The 20,240-nt window shown below is 43.1% G+C and overlaps 2 protein-coding genes across 28 annotated transcripts in view; both read left to right on the forward strand.

Annotated features, from left to right (window-relative positions):
• The window catches only part of LOC114864326 (protocadherin gamma-A11-like), a 265,898-nt gene that overhangs the window by 156,332 nt on the left and 89,326 nt on the right, over window positions 1-20,240 (forward strand). Inside the window, exon 1 of one of the 27 annotated variants that reach the window (XM_029165104.3) lies at window positions 174-2,912. The exons of 19 other annotated variants lie outside the window; for them this stretch is intronic. In XM_029165104.3, the coding sequence (XP_029020937.1) occupies window positions 501-2,912 (2,412 nt within the window). In that variant the 5' untranslated portion in view covers window positions 174-500. Of the gene's footprint in view, window positions 1-173; window positions 2,913-3,393; window positions 6,416-6,893; window positions 9,592-9,647; window positions 12,758-12,820; window positions 15,800-15,863; window positions 19,547-20,240 lie in introns of those variants that run through there. 7 more of the 27 variants (XM_029165127.3, XM_055512218.1, XM_055512219.1 and 4 more) reach the window with 7 other exon arrangements.
• LOC114864376 (protocadherin beta-16-like) overlaps window positions 1-20,240 on the forward strand; it is a 50,445-nt gene that overhangs the window by 9,107 nt on the left and 21,098 nt on the right. The gene's annotated exons all lie outside the window — the stretch shown is intronic.

Consider the following 20,240-nt stretch of genomic DNA (forward strand, 5'->3'; position numbering starts at 1 on the left):
TAAAAGACAACATTTTATTCAAATTTACTGATTGGCTACTCCAAACACAGCACACGTCAAATACACCTGTCTCTTTTTTCATTTTCACGTAATTCAGAATCTTCATTATAGGACTGTCTGTTGGACGTTTGTTTGTAAATTTAGCAGCTTTTTAAAGAAAACAGTACACTCGTGTGAATTTCCACCTCTAATCAAAATAAAAAAGAATTTAATCTCAAACCTATGATGTTTCAGCAGTCTAATGAGCTGTAAGCCTTCATATATTACCAGTATGACCTATTACTGCTTATGGTCTCTGAGCGCCGCTGTTGATACATGCAGGAAAACTCTCCACATAGGCAGCGCCGTGATCCTCCCCTTGTTAGTCCGTTGAAAGGAAGACTGACTGCGTCGCGGATGTTTGTCCTACTGGAAATACAAATACCTTTATAGTTGATATTTTCCATGCTACCAGATTTTTACTGCAAGGGATTTCTACGTTTGTAACTTTCGGATTTGCGATGGCTTTTATGTCCGTGCTTACTGAAAAAGGACGACGTCAAGCTCTGGTTGTTATTCTTTGTCTGCTGAAGCTGAGCTCCGTCACTGGGCAGGCTCGGTATTCCATCCCGGAGGAACAGGCGCAGGGATCTTTTGTTGGAAACATTGCTAGGGATTTAGGTTTGGACGTGGAGAGGCTCGTGTCAGGTAAAGCTCGGATTATTACAAAGGGAAATCGACAGTATGTGGATTTAAACCGGGACAAAGGCATCCTTGTGATTAAAGAGCGAATCGACCGAGAGGAGCTTTGTGAAAAAACGACGCCCTGCAGCTTCAGCTTCGAGCTCATTTTAGAGAATCCAATCCAGCTTTATCGCGTAACGGTGGAGGTGATAGATATTAACGACAACAGCCCGTCTTTCCCAAAAGAGGAAATCGGTTTGAAAATAGTTGAAAGTGTTGCAGTAGGCACTCGCTTTTCTTTGGTGAGTGCAAACGATCACGATGTAGGAATTAACGACATTCAGAAATACACACTTAAACCCACAGATCATTTTAAATTAGAAGTACAGAATCAACCTGACGGAGGCAGATTCGTAGAAATGGTTTTACAAACACCGTTAGACCGAGAGAAAGAGGAGACTCACTCCCTGATGCTGGTTGCGTCAGATGGAGGTGAGCCTCATAGATCAGGAACTGTGCGTATTCATATCACGGTGCTAGATGCTAACGATAATGCTCCAGTGTGTAGTCAGTCTGTTTATAAAGCAGATGTGAAGGAAAATTCCCCTGAAGGATCAGTGGTGACCACTGTTAGTGCAAGTGACACAGATAAAGGAGTTAACAGTGAAGTGACTTATTCCATCCCTCATGTCGCCAGAGATACAAAACAGCTTTTCAAAATAAATATTACAAATGGAGAAATTAAAGTTGCAGGTAAACTCGATTTTGAAAAATCAAAGATCCATCAGTTAAACGTTCAGGCTAGTGACCATGGTGGATATACAGACACCTGTAAAGTTATCATTCAAATAATTGATGAGAATGACAACGTTCCTACAATACAGCTCATGTCTTTCTCTAACTCCATATCTGAGGATTCTCCCTCAGGCACAACTGTAGCTGTTGTGAACGTAAATGATGAAGACTCTGATGGTAACGGTGTTGTGAAATGCTCCATTAACTCTGACGTTCCATTTAAAATAGAGTCTTCACTGACAGGTTACTATAGCGTAGTAACTGATAACATGTTGGACAGAGAGAGCGTCCCTGAGTATAACATCACCATAACAGTGTCTGACCAAGGATCTCCACCTTTATCTAGTAGAAAAACCATCAATGTTAAGGTGTCTGACATAAATGACAGTCCACCCAAATTTGATGAGTTGGAATATATTAAGACTGTACCAGAGAACAACCCAGCTGGATTCTCTGTGTTTACTCTACGGGCCACTGATGCTGATTCAGGTCAGAACGCTAGGATTTCTTACTTTTTGGAAGACAAGCATATTAATGGGCTACCAGTGTCTGCACTGGTGTCAGTAAACTCAGAAAATGGCATCCTACATGCAGTGAGGTCATTTGATTTTGAACAGATGAAGTCATTTGAATTTAATGTAAGTGCTCGAGATGCTGGATCTCCTCCTCTGAGTGCAGTGGCTACTGTTAAAATAATAGTCCAGGACCAGAACGACAACCCTCCTCAGGTTCTGTACCCAGTCCAGACTGGGGGCTCTATGGTGGCTGAGATGGTGCCTCGTTCAGCAGATGTGGGCTATCTGGTGACTAAAGTGGTGGCTGTGGATGTGGACTCTGGACAGAACGCCTGGCTCTCCTATAAACTGCAGAAAGCCACAGACAGGGCGCTGTTTGAAGTGGGCTTACAGAATGGAGAAATCAGAACCATCCGCCAAGTGACTGATAAAGACGCAGTCAAGCAGAGGCTGAGTGTTATAGTGGAGGACAACGGGCAGCCCTCTCGTTCAGCTACAGTCATTGTTAACGTGGCGGTGGCGGACAGCTTCCCTGAAGTGCTGTCGGAGTTCACGGACTTTACACACGACAAGGAGTACAATGACAACCTGACTTTTTACTTAGTGCTGGCTCTGGCTGTAGTTTCCTTCCTGTTCATCACGTGTTTAGTGGTCATCATATCAGTCAAAGTGTACAGGTGGAGACAGTCTCGCATCCTGTATCACTCCAACCTGCCTGTGATTCCATATTATCCACCACGTTACTCAGACACTTTGGGGACAGGGACTCTCCAACACGTGTACAACTACGAGGTGTGCAGGACCACTGACTCCAGAAAGAGTGACGCTAAATACATTCAACCGATGAGTCAAAGTTTAGTGAGTGTGGAAGAAGCTGGGGCTGAAACACCACAGGTGGACAAGCAACTGTCTGGCATCTGTTCTCAAATGTCAACTTTGGTGAGTGAGACGTTTCTTTTTTGGTATTGCATCCTCTGTGTTTCTTCTTAAACAGTTTAAAGCATGTCAAATTTACATATTAGTGCTTCATTGTTCCGCTGTCCATGGTGCTGAAACTTCAGACGAGTTGTTAGATATTAAAGTACAACTACTAAGCAAGTATTAGATACTGTATCTAATGACTTTTTTTCCCCATTACACCAACTACAGTATGTATGTTGACAGTATATTGTACGCCCAGATCCTACAGTCACAATACCAGGAGTCTTTTAAGCAGAGTCTGCCATCTAGATAAACATTCCTCTTAGGTTTAACTGTATATTATTTAATTATTTGCAGTGATCTCAGTCAAATTCAGATTGTATCATCTTAGTAATTGTGGAAAAAAATAACCAGTTACATAGATAGAAAATATTCGTTTAGCTTGCCTTGAAATAATTAAATGCTTAAATATAATGTCAATAAAATAGAAATTAACAAACTTTTTTTTCTTTTTGAGAATTTTCTTATCTGCTTCTAATTTATTTGTTTCAGTATATGGAATACAATACTGTATTTGTTCATCATTTTGTGTGGATTTTGTTTAATGTTTGTAATACCCAATAATATCTGCCCCGGTTAGATTAATTTGTGATTTCATGGAACCGTTGCTGGCGTGAAGTTTGAAAAACAAGCAATCTGTTTCACTTTAGTGTGCTTTTTTTGAAAATGCTGTCTTATTTTATTATAACTCCGGTTGAAGTGCACTGCTTTGTTGAAACAAAAATGTTTGCAGTACAATTAAGAAGTTAGTTTATAATTCAGCTGCACAAAATAACACGGTTTTATATAATGAGGAGCACACACATTACTGCCTCTGGACTCTGAGCGCCGCTGTTGATACATCAATGATAAAATGTTGAACAGTGCGTTGCAGCGATCCACCCCTTTACCCCGTCAGATATTGCTGCGTACAAACGAGGCGGTGCGTTACTGTACGTGTGTTTCTTCTGCCGAAACCCACAATCCACTTTTATCATTTTTAGTTTTCCTATATTTTTTCTTCGCTGTGGAGGATTGTTGCTCGTGCAGCGATGGGGTTTACGGTACCTTCTATGTGGATCATCGCAAGCAGAGGCGGACGTCAAGCTCTGGTTGTTATTCTTTGTCTGCTGAAGCTGAGCTCCGTCACTGGGCAGGCTCGGTATTCCATCCCGGAGGAACAGGCGCAGGGATCTTTTGTTGGAAACATTGCTAGGGATTTAGGTTTGGACGTGGAGAGGCTCGTGTCAGGTAAAGCTCGGATTATTACAAAAGGAAGTCGACAGTATGTGGATTTAAACCGGGACAAAGGCATCCTTGTGATTAAAGAGCGAATCGACCGAGAGGAGCTTTGTGAAAAAACGACGCCCTGCAGCTTCAGCTTCGAGGTCATTTTAGAGAATCCAATCCAGCTTTATCGCGTAACGGTGGAGGTGATGGATATTAACGACAACAGCCCGTCTTTCCCAAAAGAGGAAATCAATTTGGAAATAGTTGAAAATGCTGCATTTGGGACTCGCTTTTCTTTGGAAAACGCAGACGACTCCGATGTAGGAATTAACGACATTCAGAAATACACACTTAAACCCACAGATCATTTTAAATTAGAAGTACAGAATCAACCTGACGGAGGCAGATTCGTCGAAATGATTTTACAGACGCCGTTAGACCGAGAAAAAGAGGAGACTCACTCCCTGATGCTGGTTGCGTCAGATGGAGGTGAGCCTCATAGATCAGGAACTGTGCGTATTCATATCACGGTGCTAGATGCTAACGATAATGCTCCAGTGTGTAGTCAGTCTGTTTATAAAGCAGATGTGAAGGAAAATTCCCCTGAAGGATCAGTGGTGACCACTGTTAGTGCAAGTGACGCAGATAAAGGCCAACATGGTGAAGTTACTTACTCCATAGCTCATGTTGCAAAAGAAACGAAACAACTGTTTGCAGTTAATATTAAAACTGGAGAAATTAAAGTTGCAGGTAAACTCGATTTTGAAAAATCTAAAACTTACCAGTTAAACGTTCAAGCTAAAGACCACGGTGGATATACAGACACCTGTAAAGTTATCATTCAAATAATTGATGAGAATGACAACGTTCCTACAATACAGCTCATGTCTTTCTCTAAATCCATATCTGAGGATTCTCCCTCAGGCACAACTGTAGCTGTTGTGAACGTCAATGATGAAGACTCTGATGGTAACGGTGTTGTGAAATGCTCCATTAACTCTGACGTTCCTTTTAAAATAGAGTCTTCACTGACAGGTTACTATAGCGTAGTAACTGATAACATGTTGGACAGAGAGAGCGTATCTGAGTATAACATCACCATAACAGTGTCTGACCAAGGATCTCCACCTTTATCTAGTAGAAAAACCATCAATGTTAAGGTGTCTGACATAAATGACAGTCCACCCACATTTGATGAGTTGGAATATATTAAGACTGTACCAGAGAACAACCCAGCTGGATTCTCTGTGTTTACTCTACGGGCCACTGATGCTGATTCAGGTCAAAACGCTAGGATTTCTTACTTTTTGGAAGACAAGCATATTAATGGGCTACCAGTGTCTGCACTGGTGTCAGTGAACTCAGAAAATGGCATCCTATATGCAGTGAGGTCGTTTGATTTTGAACAGATGAAGTCATTAGAATTTAATGTAAGTGCTCGAGATGCTGGATCTCCTCCTCTGAGTGCAGTGGCTACAGTTAAAATAATAGTCCAGGACCAGAACGACAACCCTCCTCAGGTTCTGTACCCAGTCCAGACTGGGGGCTCTATGGTGGCTGAGATGGTGCCTCGTTCAGCAGATGTGGGCTATCTGGTGACTAAAGTGGTGGCTGTGGATGTGGACTCTGGACAGAACGCCTGGCTCTCCTATAAACTGCAGAAAGCCACAGACAGGGCGCTGTTTGAAGTGGGCTTACAGAATGGAGAAATCAGAACCATCCGCCAAGTGACTGATAAAGACGCAGTCAAGCAGAGGCTGAGTGTTATAGTGGAGGACAACGGGCAGCCCTCTCGTTCAGCTACAGTCATTGTTAACGTGGCGGTGGCGGACAGCTTCCCTGAAGTGCTGTCGGAGTTCACGGACTTTACACACGACAAGGAGTACAATGACAACCTGACTTTTTACTTAGTGCTGGCTCTGGCTGTGGTTTCCTTCCTGTTCATCACGTGTTTAGTGGTCATCATATCAGTCAAAGTGTACAGGTGGAGACAGTCTCGCATCCTGTATCACTCCAACCTGCCTGTGATTCCATATTATCCACCACGTTACTCAGACACTTTGGGGACAGGGACTCTCCAACACGTGTACAACTACGAGGTGTGCAGGACCACTGACTCCAGAAAGAGTGACTGTAAGTTCGGCAGAGCCGGTAGTCAGAACGTGCTGATCATGGAGCCCGGTTCAACGGGGACGATGCAGAGGATGCAGAGTGAAAAGAGCATCCTGGACGAACCAGACTCTCCTCTAGAGGTTAGTTTTTTGATCCATCAACACTTTTAAACCTATAATAGCCATTTATAGTGTATGTAGTGTTTGAAAGCAGTTTTCTCCCACTTTCAGTACCACCGATGATGGACAGCTCCTTAAAAAGCTCAATCTTTCAGTTGAAGTGATTGTATTTAGGTATTTGTATTAAGTTTTTTTTACATGCCACATATTACTTCATATTGTGCAACTTATCAAATTTGTGTGATTAATTGGGAAATTATGTATAATTTATGTATTTCTTCGTTCAGCTAATTCTTAGAGGTTAAAAGCATTATTGGTAGAACCACAGTTGGTTTGTTAAAAAACATTTTGGGGCTATATTTCTTTTTCTTTTTCATTGTACTTTCAGCTGTCTCTCAATCTTCATATAATTGTGTATTTTGTAGATTTTTCTATTAAGTTACCACACATGTATTTTGTGAGAAAGCGTCGAACTTGTATTTACAAACGGTTTCTACACATACAATATTTGATATTTGGTGGTATTTGGTACTGATCCTAACTGTTATTTTTATAACGGACCCTAAGTGCCGCTGTTGGTCTTCAGAGCACATTTAAAGCTACTTAGCTCCAACCTCATTTCCAGCATTCCCTTTTTTGTACTGCAGAGAGCAGGACGCGCAGTGCTTATTTTCATCGTTTCCTCTTTGATTGTGGACTATAAAGAACACAACCAGGAGGACTATTAACATCATATAGTGGCGTTATTGCGACGTTTCAGGTGAAGCCGGACTAATTGCCTTGAAATGTCTCTTTTCATCTGCGAATCCACGTTTAAATGGCAAGTACGGGCCGTCGTCCTTGTTTGTTTTATTAGACTGACTCTCTGCCAAATCCGCTACTCTGTCCCCGAGGAGACGAGAAAGGGCTCGTTTGTAGGAAACGTAGCCGAGGACTTGGGCATCGATGCAAAAAGACTGAAATCAGGAGGAGCACGAATTGTTAGCGGTGATAACAGCGAGTACGTTAGACTGGATGAAGACAAAGGGATTCTTGTCGTCGGAGAGAAAATAGACAGGGAGCAGCTCTGTGGGCAGTCAGCGCCCTGTAGCTTGAATTTTGAGATGATTTTGTCGAATCCAATGCAGCTACATAGCGTTGTGGTGGAGGTGCTTGACGTTAATGACAATGCTCCAGTGTTTCACGAGAAAGAAATGCATGTAGAAATACTGGAGTCGGCTCAACCCGGCACCGAAATATTACAAGTCAGCGCCACCGACCCCGATGTTGGCATTAATTCTTTACAAGATTATACGATACAACCAACAACGCATTTTGGCATCAAGGTTCTCAACAGCCCAAATGGCTATAAATACGCGCAGGTGTATCTTTCTAAAGCTTTAGATCGAGAGAAGGAAGAAAAGCTTCTTCTCGTGATAACTGCTCTCGACGGCGGTGAACCACAGCGCTCAGGGACGCAAAAAATACACGTAACAGTCTTAGACACAAATGATAACGCCCCTGTTTTTAGGCAGTCAAATTACAAAGCCTCTGTTAAAGAAAATGCTCCTAAAGGGACCTTAGTAGTGACTCTGAGCGCGACAGATGCAGATCAAGGAATGAATGGACACGTCACATATCACTTTAATCGCATGTCCACAAAGATTGCTGAATTATTTAATTTGGATGAAAATAGCGGTGATTTAACTGTAAGCGGTTTAATTGATTATGAAGAGAATAAAATATATGAGATTGGCGTTTTAGCAAAAGATCAGGGACGTCAAAGCACCTCGACTAATGTAATAATTGAAGTAACAGATATAAATGATAATGCGCCTGTAATTACAATGACGTCGTTTTCTAGTACAATAGCAGAGGATTCTCCAAGTGGAACCACAGTAGCGATCGTTAATGTGAAAGATCTAGATTCAGGCAAAAATGGCAAAGTGAGCTGTTTAATTAATGGTAATATTCCGTTTCAAGTCCACTCATCTCTAAAAAGCTATTATACTGTAGTAACAAGCGGCATCCTTGACAGGGAACTTCACCCTGAATACAATATCACGTTCACAGCTGTGGATGAAGGCAGCCCATCGCTGACAACTAACAAGACATTAACACTTCGCGTTTCTGACGTTAACGACAATGCTCCAGTATTTGAACAGACTGATTATGAAGCTAATCTTGTGGAGAATAACATGCCGGAACTATTGGTTTTATCCGTTAATGCGCACGATGCTGACGCAGGGCAGAACGCGCGAGTATCTTACCAGCTAATTGACACACAGTTAAATGGAAACCCCATATCCACTTACATATCTGTGAATGCAGAAAGTGGAGGCATTCGCGCAGTTCGGTCTTTTGACTATGAACAAATTAAAACTATTACTTTTTTTGTAAAAGCTCATGATGGGGGGTCCCCACCATTAAGCAGCAATGTCAGCGTTAAATTGAATATCCAGGACCAAAACGACAACCCTCCTCAGGTTCTGTACCCAGTCCAGACTGGGGGCTCTATGGTGGCTGAGATGGTGCCTCGTTCAGCAGATGTGGGCTATCTGGTGACTAAAGTGGTGGCTGTGGATGTGGACTCTGGACAGAACGCCTGGCTCTCCTATAAACTGCAGAAAGCCACAGACAGGGCGCTGTTTGAAGTGGGCTTACAGAATGGAGAAATCAGAACCATCCGCCAAGTGACTGATAAAGACGCAGTCAAGCAGAGGCTGAGTGTTATAGTGGAGGACAACGGGCAGCCCTCTCGTTCAGCTACAGTCATTGTTAACGTGGCGGTGGCGGACAGCTTCCCTGAAGTGCTGTCGGAGTTCACGGACTTTACACACGACAAGGAGTACAATGACAACCTGACTTTTTACTTAGTGCTGGCTCTGGCTGTGGTTTCCTTCCTGTTCATCACGTGTTTAGTGGTCATCATATCAGTCAAAGTGTACAGGTGGAGACAGTCTCGCATCCTGTATCACTCCAACCTGCCTGTGATTCCATATTATCCACCACGTTACTCAGACACTTTGGGGACAGGGACTCTCCAACACGTGTACAACTACGAGGTGTGCAGGACCACTGACTCCAGAAAGAGTGACTGTAAGTTCGGCAGAGCCGGTAGTCAGAACGTGCTGATCATGGAGCCCGGTTCAACGGGGACGATGCAGAGGATGCAGAGTGAAAAGAGCATCTTGGACGAGCCAGACTCTCCTCTAGAGGTTAGTTATTTTTTTTGGCTTTGTGAATTTGCTGCTTTAACCGTGGTTCATACTACAGTAAACATATAGCATATGGTTGTCATAACAATCTTCATTTTTTGATGGAGATGCTTTATAAGGAAAAAAAACATGCATTGCAGACTTGTGTTGTAATGCTTTAGGAGCACATTCATTTTGTTCAGTTCTTGCTGAGGAAAAAAAATGTGATTGTTTATAAATATATACTAAAACTGAAAACGCCCCTTTCTGCGTTTTTTCCTAAGAAGTGTTTTTGTTGCTGTATCGCTCTCTCTTTTTTGTTAATATAAACATTTTTACCAGATTTTACTGTTCATATGCATCAGTGCACAGTTCCCCACAGTAAAAGTGTTTTTAATAAAGTACTGTATTCAGTGGTCATTCGTCTTTTAATGGTTCCTATACTAAATGGTGTTTAGTTGTTTAGTCTTTTAATGTTCAGTTAAGTGATTTTTTGTAATCAGGTCCCGTTCTTTCTTTCATTGCCCTCTAAGGGACGCTGTTGATCAGTGGGACATAGTGTGGTGTTGGTGTGCTGACTGTGATAGAGGAGAAAAATAGGAGGAGGATTTAACGGGTCTTCACACAAGGAGAACACAGCTGCTTCGACATAGTCGTTTATTCTGATAGTAAACGTGCGTCAGTAGATCATAGGTTGCGACTGTATGTGGATCTGAACTATCCAAGTGATCATTACGCTAAAGATTGGAATCTTTCAGACATGGGGATTCGTCGTCAGGGATGCGGAAAATGGCTGCTTTGCTGGACACTTACATGGCAATTGTTTATTTTTTCCCTCGTGATTTCCAGTATCAACTGTCAAATCCGATATTCAATACCGGAGGAAATGAAGAAAGGATCACTGATCGGAAATGTAGCGCAGGATCTGGGATTAGATCTGAAAAGGCTTCGTTCCGGTCGGGCCCGTATCGTGAGTGGAGACAATAGCCAGTACACTGAGCTGAAGACAGACAAAGGGATTCTGGTCGTGAAAGAGAGAATTGACAGAGAGCAGCTTTGCGGAGACGTGACACCGTGCAGCTTGAGCTTTGAAATCATCCTAGAAGATCCGATTGAACTGCACAGGGTAACCATCGAAATACTAGACGTGAATGACCATTCTCCAACTTTCAGAAACAACGTAATTAATCTAGAAATCAGCGAATCGGCAACTTTAGGATCGCATTTCGATTTAGAAAGCGCGTATGATCTCGACGCAGGGATCCACAGCCTGCAAAACTACGTGCTGTCTCCTAATGATCATTTTGTCCTGAAGCAACATTCTAATGCTGATGGCATCAAATTCCCTGTAATGGTTTTGCAGAAGCCGTTAGACAGAGAACTGCAGCCACACCTGGCTTTTAAGCTGATCGCCGTAGACGGGGGAACTCCGCAGCGATCTGGTACAGTGAATGTAGAGATCACTGTTCTTGATGTCAATGATAATCCTCCTGCATTTAATCAGTCAGTCTACACCGCTACTGTGACAGAAAACGCGCCCATAGGCACTTACATAACTACAGTGAACGCCTCAGACGCGGACAGTGGGTCAAACGGTTTGATAACATACAGCTTCTCCGATGCCAAGGGGAGGTTTGGTAAACAATTCGAAATTGACAGTTCATCCGGGAAAATAACCGTTGCTGATAATATTGATTTCGAAAAAGACAAAAAATTTGAGATAAGAGTGATTGCCAAAGACCAGGGTGGCCTAAGTGACGCAGCTAAAGTTGTCATTGAGGTCGCTGACACAAACGATAATGCTCCAATTATAAATATAATGTCATTCACCAGTCTCATTTCAGAGGACGTGCCTCCCGGTACAACTATCGCTGTGTTTAATGTTAAAGATGCAGATTCAGAGAGAAACGGTCAAGTAACATGCTCAGTCGACTCTAAACTACCATTTAAAATCCAGTCGTCGTTGACAAATTACTACAGTTTACTTTCCAATATGCAGTTCGATCGTGAAACCAAATCGGAATTCAACATAACTATTACTGCAACTGATTCGGGGACCCCTCCGCTTTCTACCAAAACAGATTTACACCTTAAAATTTCTGATGTCAACGATAATGCTCCGCTGTTTCCTGAACGGGCTTATTTAGCTTATATTACTGAGAATAATTTACCTGGAATGTCAATATTTAGTGTGCGCGCAGAAGACTCAGACTCCAATTTAAATGCAAGAATATCCTATTTTTTGGATGACACGCATGCTGGTGGTAATTCAGTGTCTTCTTTGGTGTCAATAAACTCTGAAACTGGCCTCATTCAAGCTGTGCGCTCGTTTGATTATGAACAGATCAAGCAGCTTGTATTTACTGTCAAAGCTCAGGATGGAGGTTCTCCTCCACTCAGCAGCAACGTGACGGTGAAAATCCTGATCCAGGACCAGAACGACAACCCTCCTCAGGTTCTGTACCCAGTCCAGACTGGGGGCTCTATGGTGGCTGAGATGGTGCCTCGTTCAGCAGATGTGGGCTATCTGGTGACTAAAGTGGTGGCTGTGGATGTGGACTCTGGACAGAACGCCTGGCTCTCCTATAAACTGCAGAAAGCCACAGACAGGGCGCTGTTTGAAGTGGGCTTACAGAATGGAGAAATCAGAACCATCCGCCAAGTGACTGATAAAGACGCAGTCAAGCAGAGGCTGAGTGTTATAGTGGAGGACAACGGGCAGCCCTCTCGTTCAGCTACAGTCATTGTTAACGTGGCGGTGGCGGACAGCTTCCCTGAAGTGCTGTCGGAGTTCACGGACTTTACACACGACAAGGAGTACAATGACAACCTGACTTTTTACTTAGTGCTGGCTCTGGCTGTGGTTTCCTTCCTGTTCATCACGTGTTTAGTGGTCATCATATCAGTCAAAGTGTACAGGTGGAGACAGTCTCGCATCCTGTATCACTCCAACCTGCCTGTGATTCCATATTATCCACCACGTTACTCAGACACTTTGGGGACAGGGACTCTCCAACACGTGTACAACTACGAGGTGTGCAGGACCACTGACTCCAGAAAGAGTGACTGTAAGTTCGGCAGAGCCGGTAGTCAGAACGTGCTGATCATGGAGCCCGGTTCAACGGGGACGATGCAGAGGATGCAGAGTGAAAAGAGCATCTTGGACGAACCAGACTCTCCTTTAGAGGTTAGTTTTTTTTAAGGTCTACGTGTTTATAACGGAGCAAATATATAAAGGTTTTTGCGATCTCCTTGCATCTACACTGTCTCTGCCCGTCAGCACCATGGACAGAGCAACATTGAGTTAACTTGCAAAGCATCGGTTTTCTTGTTGTTGCTCGGTGTTTCCGGTGTTTCTTTTTTTTTTCTTTGTATGCATGTAGCTCCTGTGTGTGTGTGTGTGTTAACCATTATCTCACTAACGGAACGAACAAGTCATTTCTAGACTTCTTAGTCATCAATGTGCAAACAATGTTATCGTTGGAAGCAGTTTTGAGAATTCTCACAAAAATCAAAAGCAAAAGCGGGATTGTCTTTAAGACGTGTAGTGCTGTGAATCCAACTCACAGGGACGCTGTTGACTAATCTGCTGAGCTCTCACTGCTCACTGCAGCTGTACCTCCCCCTTTGTGCCTCAGAGTAAATGAAAAATAGAGGAATGACGATTGAGAACAGTTTGCAAAAGGAGACGATTATATTGGAAGAATATAGGCGGCGTTTTTACATATTTAAGTGTGGATTTCTCAACATTTATATACACCTATATCTACGATTCTTCTACTGTGACACGGATGTGATATCTATTTTTTTTTCTGTGGCTGGGAACACGTCGGACAGAACAATGGAACGGCAAATAGGACTACTGTTGTTTATGTGGTTCGCTTCTCTGAGATCGGTTTCTGGGCAGGTCAGTTATTCTATTCCTGAAGAAATGGCGAAAGGATCTATTGTTGGTAACATCGCACATGACTTAGGATTGGATGTTAAGCGACTGAAATCAGGAAAAGCGCGTATATATACCGGGGAAGGGACAGAATACGTCGAGCTGAATAGAGAAAGAGGAGTCCTTGTGATTAGAGAGAGGATCGACAGAGAAGCTCTTTGCGGACAGACGACGCCCTGTGCTCTTGAATTTCAAATAATTTTGGATAATCCGTTGCAATTTTACAGCATCACCGTGGAGATCAAGGACATTAACGACAATCCTCCATTTTTTAAAAATGCTGAGATGAAATTTGAAATTAGTGAAATGTCTCATGTTGGATCAAAATTTGTGTTAGAAAAGGCGATAGATAACGATGTTGGCATAAATGGGTTGCAGGGATATTCCTTAAGTTCAAGTGACACATTCGCTTTAAATCAGCACAAAATCGGCAGCAGTCGGAACTTAGAGATGGTTTTAAAAAAGCCCCTGGATCGAGAGAAAGAGGAGCGTTTATCTTTAGTATTAACTGCTAGAGATGGCGGTGATCCGCAGCTTTCTGGCACGATGAAAATTATCATAACTGTACTGGACGCAAACGACAACGCACCGGTTTGCTCTCAGACAGAGTATAAAGCTAATGTCAAAGAAAACGCGTTGAAGGGAACTGTTCTAACCACAGTCAGCGCGTCTGATGCAGATGAAGGACCACATGGGCACATTCATTATGCGGTTTCTAATGTTCCAGACGGCGCACACCAACTGTTTCATGTAGACAATGAAAGCGGTGTGATTACCTTAATGGGACAACTTGACTATGAGAAGTTTCGACATTATGAAATAGATGTCCAAGCGTCAGATGAAGGCGGGAATTCAGATGTATGCAAGGTCATAATTGAGGTGTTGGATACAAATGATAACCCACCAGTAATAAATATAATGTCTGCTTTGTCCAGTGTATCTGAAGATATTAACGAAGGCACCGTTCTGACAATGTTGAACGTTCAAGATCCTGATTCAAATGAAAATAGCAAAGTTAAATGCTTTTTAGTTGAAAATATTTATTTTATAATCAAATCCACATCAAATAATTTTTTCACCTTAGTCACAGACAGTGAATTGGACAGAGAGAGAGCCTCAGAGTATAACATCACAGTGACGTGTTCTGATGAGGGAGTTCCCTCCCTCTCCAGCAGCGTCACTCTCACTTTACAGATCTCTGACGTCAACGACAACGCGCCTGTCTTTGAGAGGAGCTCATATGAGGCCTACATAGTAGAAAACAACACACCAGGTCTCTCTATATTCACAGTCAAAGCCACAGACGCTGACTGGAACCAGAATGCTCGTGTCTCTTACATCCTGGAGGACTCCTCTGTGAACGGAGTGCCAGTCTCCTCATATGTGTCAGTTAGTGCTGATGGTGGAGTCATCCACGCAGTTCGCTCCTTTGACTACGAGCAGATCAAAGACTTCCAGTTCCGCGTCAAAGCTCAGGATGGAGGTTCTCCTCCACTCAGCAGTAACGTGACGGTGAAAATCCTGATCCAGGACCAGAACGACAACCCTCCTCAGGTTCTGTACCCAGTCCAGACTGGGGGCTCTATGGTGGCTGAGATGGTGCCTCGTTCAGCAGATGTGGGCTATCTGGTGACTAAAGTGGTGGCTGTGGATGTGGACTCTGGACAGAACGCCTGGCTCTCCTATAAACTGCAGAAAGCCACAGACAGGGCGCTGTTTGAAGTGGGCTTACAGAATGGAGAAATCAGAACCATCCGCCAAGTGACTGATAAAGACGCAGTCAAGCAGAGGCTGAGTGTTATAGTGGAGGACAACGGGCAGCCCTCTCGTTCAGCTACAGTCATTGTTAACGTGGCGGTGGCGGACAGCTTCCCTGAAGTGCTGTCGGAGTTCACGGACTTTACACACGACAAGGAGTACAATGACAACCTGACTTTTTACTTAGTGCTGGCTCTGGCTGTAGTTTCCTTCCTGTTCATCACGTGTTTAGTGGTCATCATATCAGTCAAAGTGTACAGGTGGAGACAGTCTCGCATCCTGTATCACTCCAACCTGCCTGTGATTCCATATTATCCACCACGTTACTCAGACACTTTGGGGACAGGGACTCTCCAACACGTGTACAACTACGAGGTGTGCAGGACCACTGACTCCAGAAAGAGTGACTGTAAGTTCGGCAGAGCCGGTAGTCAGAACGTGCTGATCATGGAGCCCAGTTCAACAGGGACGATGCAGAGGATGCAGAGTGAAAAGAGCATCCTGGACGAACCAGACTCTCCGCTAGAGGTTAGACTGACTTATTTCATCTGTTACTTTTTGTGCAATTTAATATGTAATCAGTTATACAGTTATAACAAATATACACACATTTGGTTTTTACAATTAGAAATAGAATGTCTTCTAGAGGTTGTTTTTTTTCTAATTTATATAAAATTTATCCATCTAACATCAATTTATAAAAAAATTAGAAATCTGTCCTCATCTTTCCGTTTGAACGTGTTGTCTCATTATACGTGCTGGGTTTTCTTGGGGACATTTCATGTGCCCTTGATTGTTGTATTTGTTGTATTAATTCAGCACCATGGACAGTGGCAAACAATTTCTAACTGCTACTATTTTTACTGTCCTTGTTTTTCTGTTTTGTTTTGTTTTACTTCCTCTGTGTTCCTCTGTGTGGTAAACAATGAAAGAAATTTACAATAATTATGCTACCATTCAAATGTTTTGGACACACCTTTCGTCTTAAGGGTTTTCTTTTTTTTCCTGACCTCAGTAAAGTAGAAAATTCCAGAAATAAACCCTGGCAAGTCATCTTTTAAGTAACTACCATTTCAGATGACTACCTCATGGAGCTCATTAGGAGAATACCAAGTGTGCAAAGCAGTAATCACAGAAAAAAAAAAAAAACTATATAAATATAAAACGTGTTTTGAATAATTTCACACTTTTTCTTACTCCATCATTTTATATGTGTTGATTCATAGTTGTGATGGCTTCTGTGAGAATCTGCATTAAAATAGGCATTGTGGAAAAAAAAAACAAGCTGTGTCCAAACATTTGACTGGTAATGTAGGTCAATGCTCCTACATGTCTTAAAACGAAAAAACCTTAAGGTTTGTGTGGTTCATTATTTATTTCGAAATCACAAGAGGAACGTCCTTTTATCACAGCAGCACGTAAAGGCTTTAGCAGCCTGAGAAATTGCATATGTTTGGCACTTTTTCTAGTGCCTGTCTGTCAAATCGTGCACCTACTGAGTTTAAGAAATTTGTTGGTGAAATATGTTTTGAATTATAAACTTATATACGTTTATGTCTGAGATTTCCTACTTAGCTCCACAGCAGCATACAGTACCATGTAGTTAGGTTGCCTGAACAGAGAGGGACGCTGTTGGCCTTACAGTTACTGATGAAACATTTGTTGTAGTACCTCCCTATACTCCACCATATTACTCTGTGAAACACAGAGGCAGAGCTACGAGTCGGGAGTCTCATGAACAACATAGGAAAGGAGAGGATTATTGGATTTTTTCTTCACCGTTTGGGATAAATACCGAGACGTTTTCTTTGATTCTGGATGATCAAATGTGGATCTAGACGCAATAGGACAAAGGAATTTGGGTTTTTTTCTTAACAATAATCGTCGACAGGAGCCATGGGATGGCAAGCGCTGTTCTTTATGTCGGTGCTCTGTCTGGGCGCTGTGCACGGGCAGGTCAGTTATTCTATTCCCGAGGAAATGGCAAAAGGGGCTTTAATTGGCAATATAGCCCAGGATTTAGGTTTGAGCGTGGAGAGATTGAAGTCGGGTAAAGCTCGAATTTATACCGGTAACACTGATGAATACATAGAGCTCCGGAGAGACAGAGGAGTCCTCCTCGTTAAAGACAGAATAGACAGGGAATCTCTGTGTGGACAGACAATGCCCTGCGCGCTGCATTTTCAGATGATCCTGGAAAATCCAATGGAGTTTTACACCGTTACTGTTGAAATTACCGACATAAATGACAATCCTCCCAAGTTCGAGCGAGATGAGATGAAATATGAAGTTAGTGAATCAGCTCTTGCTGGCGCCCGATTCGTTTTGGAGAAAGCCGTTGACGACGATGTAGGCGTTAATGGTTTGAATAGTTACGCCCTGAATCCCAGCGATAATTTCGCTATAAAGACCATCAGCCGAGGAGACGGCTCAAAACACGTCGAAATGATTTTACAGAAGCCTCTGGACCGAGAGAAAAATGAGTACGTTTCGTTAGTACTAACTGCCCTTGATGGCGGTGAACCACAGCTTTCGGGGACAATGGCGATAACTATAACTGTATTAGACGTAAATGATAATCCACCGGTTTGTTCAAAACAGGAATATAAAGCGAGTGTGGCAGAAAACGCCCCTGTTGGCACCGTCATAACACGCATTAAAGCTACAGACGTAGACAAAGGCAATAATGGTAAAGTGACGTACACAATTCCGAAATCGACTGCAGCACAACTGTTTGAAATAAATGTTGAAAATGGAGAAGTGACATTAACAGGAAATATAGATTATGAAAAGAAGCGGTTCTACGAGCTTGATGTTCAGGTGTCAGATCAGGGAGGATTGTCCGATGCGTGTAAAGTCATTGTGGACGTGACAGATACAAATGATAATCCACCGTCTATAAACATCATGTCTAAATCAAACTCAGTTTCTGAGAGTGTCAAAATCGGAACAGTTGTAACGATGCTTAATATACAAGATCCGGATTCAAATGAAAACGGAAAAGTTATGTGTGCGTTAAACGAAAATATTCCATTTAGAATTAAATCAACAACAAATAATTTCTTTACTGTCGTCACAGACACTGAATTAGACAGGGAGGGAGCCTCAGAGTATAACATCACAGTGACGTGTTCTGATGAGGGAGTCCCCTCCCTCTCCAGCAGCGTCACTCTCACTTTACAGATCTCTGACGTCAACGACAACGCGCCTGTCTTTGAGAGGAGCTCATATGAGGCCTACATAGTAGAAAACAACACACCAGGTCTCTCTATATTCACAGTCAAAGCCACAGACGCTGACTGGAACCAGAATGCTCGTGTCTCTTACATCCTGGAGGACTCCTCTGTGAACGGAGTGCCAGTCTCCTCATATGTGTCAGTTAGTGCTGATGGTGGAGTCATCCACGCAGTTCGCTCCTTTGACTACGAGCAGATCAAAGACTTCCAGTTCCGTGTCAAAGCTCAGGATGGAGGTTCTCCTCCACTCAGCAGCAACGTGACGGTGAAAATCCTGATCCAGGACCAGAACGACAACCCTCCTCAGGTTCTGTACCCAGTCCAGACTGGGGGCTCTATGGTGGCTGAGATGGTGCCTCGTTCAGCAGATGTGGGCTATCTGGTGACTAAAGTGGTGGCTGTGGATGTGGACTCTGGACAGAACGCCTGGCTCTCCTATAAACTGCAGAAAGCCACAGACAGGGCGCTGTTTGAAGTGGGCTTACAGAATGGAGAAATCAGAACCATCCGCCAAGTGACTGATAAAGACGCAGTCAAGCAGAGGCTGAGTGTTATAGTGGAGGACAACGGGCAGCCCTCTCGTTCAGCTACAGTCATTGTTAACGTGGCGGTGGCGGACAGCTTCCCTGAAGTGCTGTCGGAGTTCACGGACTTTACACACGACAAGGAGTACAATGACAACCTGACTTTTTACTTAGTGCTGGCTCTGGCTGTAGTTTCCTTCCTGTTCATCACGTGTTTAGTGGTCATCATATCAGTCAAAGTGTACAGGTGGAGACAGTCTCGCATCCTGTATCACTCCAACCTGCCTGTGATTCCATATTATCCACCACGTTACTCAGACACTTTGGGGACAGGGACTCTCCAACACGTGTACAACTACGAGGTGTGCAGGACCACTGACTCCAGAAAGAGTGACTGTAAGTTCGGCAGAGCCGGTAGTCAGAACGTGCTGATCATGGAGCCCGGTTCAACGGGGACGATGCAGAGGATGCAGAGTGAAAAGAGCATCTTGGACGAACCAGACTCTCCTCTTGAGGTCAGAACAATTTGAAATATACAGTCAGGACCATAAATATTTGGACAGAGACACAATTCTTCTAATTTTGTTTCTGTACATTACCACAGTGAATTTCAAATGAAACATCTCAGATGCCATTGAAGTGGAGACTCTCAGCTTTAATTCCATGGGTTGAACAAAAAGATTGCATAAAAATGTGAAAAACTAAAGCATTTATTAAACACAATCCCTTCATTTCATGGGCTCGTAAGTAATTGGACAATTGACTTCCATGCTATTGCATGGGCAGGTGTGGACAATTCCCTTGTTATGTCATTATGAGTGAAGCAGATAAAAGGCCTGGAGTTGATTAGAGGACTCGTGCTTACATTTTGAAGATTTTGCTGTGAACAGACAACATGCGGTCAAAGGAGCTCTCCATGCAGGTGAAACGAGCCATCATTAAGCTGAGAAAACAGAAAAAAACCATGCGAGAAATTGCTACAGTATTAGGAGTGGCAAAATCAACAGTGTGGTACATCCTGAGAAAGAAAGAAAGCACTGGTGAACTTAGCAACGCAAAAAGACCTGGACGTCCACGGAAGACAACAATGGTGGATGATCGCAGAATCATTTCCATGGTGAAGAGGAACCCATTCACAACAGCCAACCAAGTGAACAACACTCTCCAGGAGGTAGGCGTATCAATATCCAAGTCTACCATGAAGAGAAG

Source organism: Betta splendens, chromosome 10, assembly GCF_900634795.4.
Source record: "Betta splendens chromosome 10, fBetSpl5.4, whole genome shotgun sequence".
Taxonomy (NCBI): domain Eukaryota; kingdom Metazoa; phylum Chordata; class Actinopteri; order Anabantiformes; family Osphronemidae; genus Betta; species Betta splendens.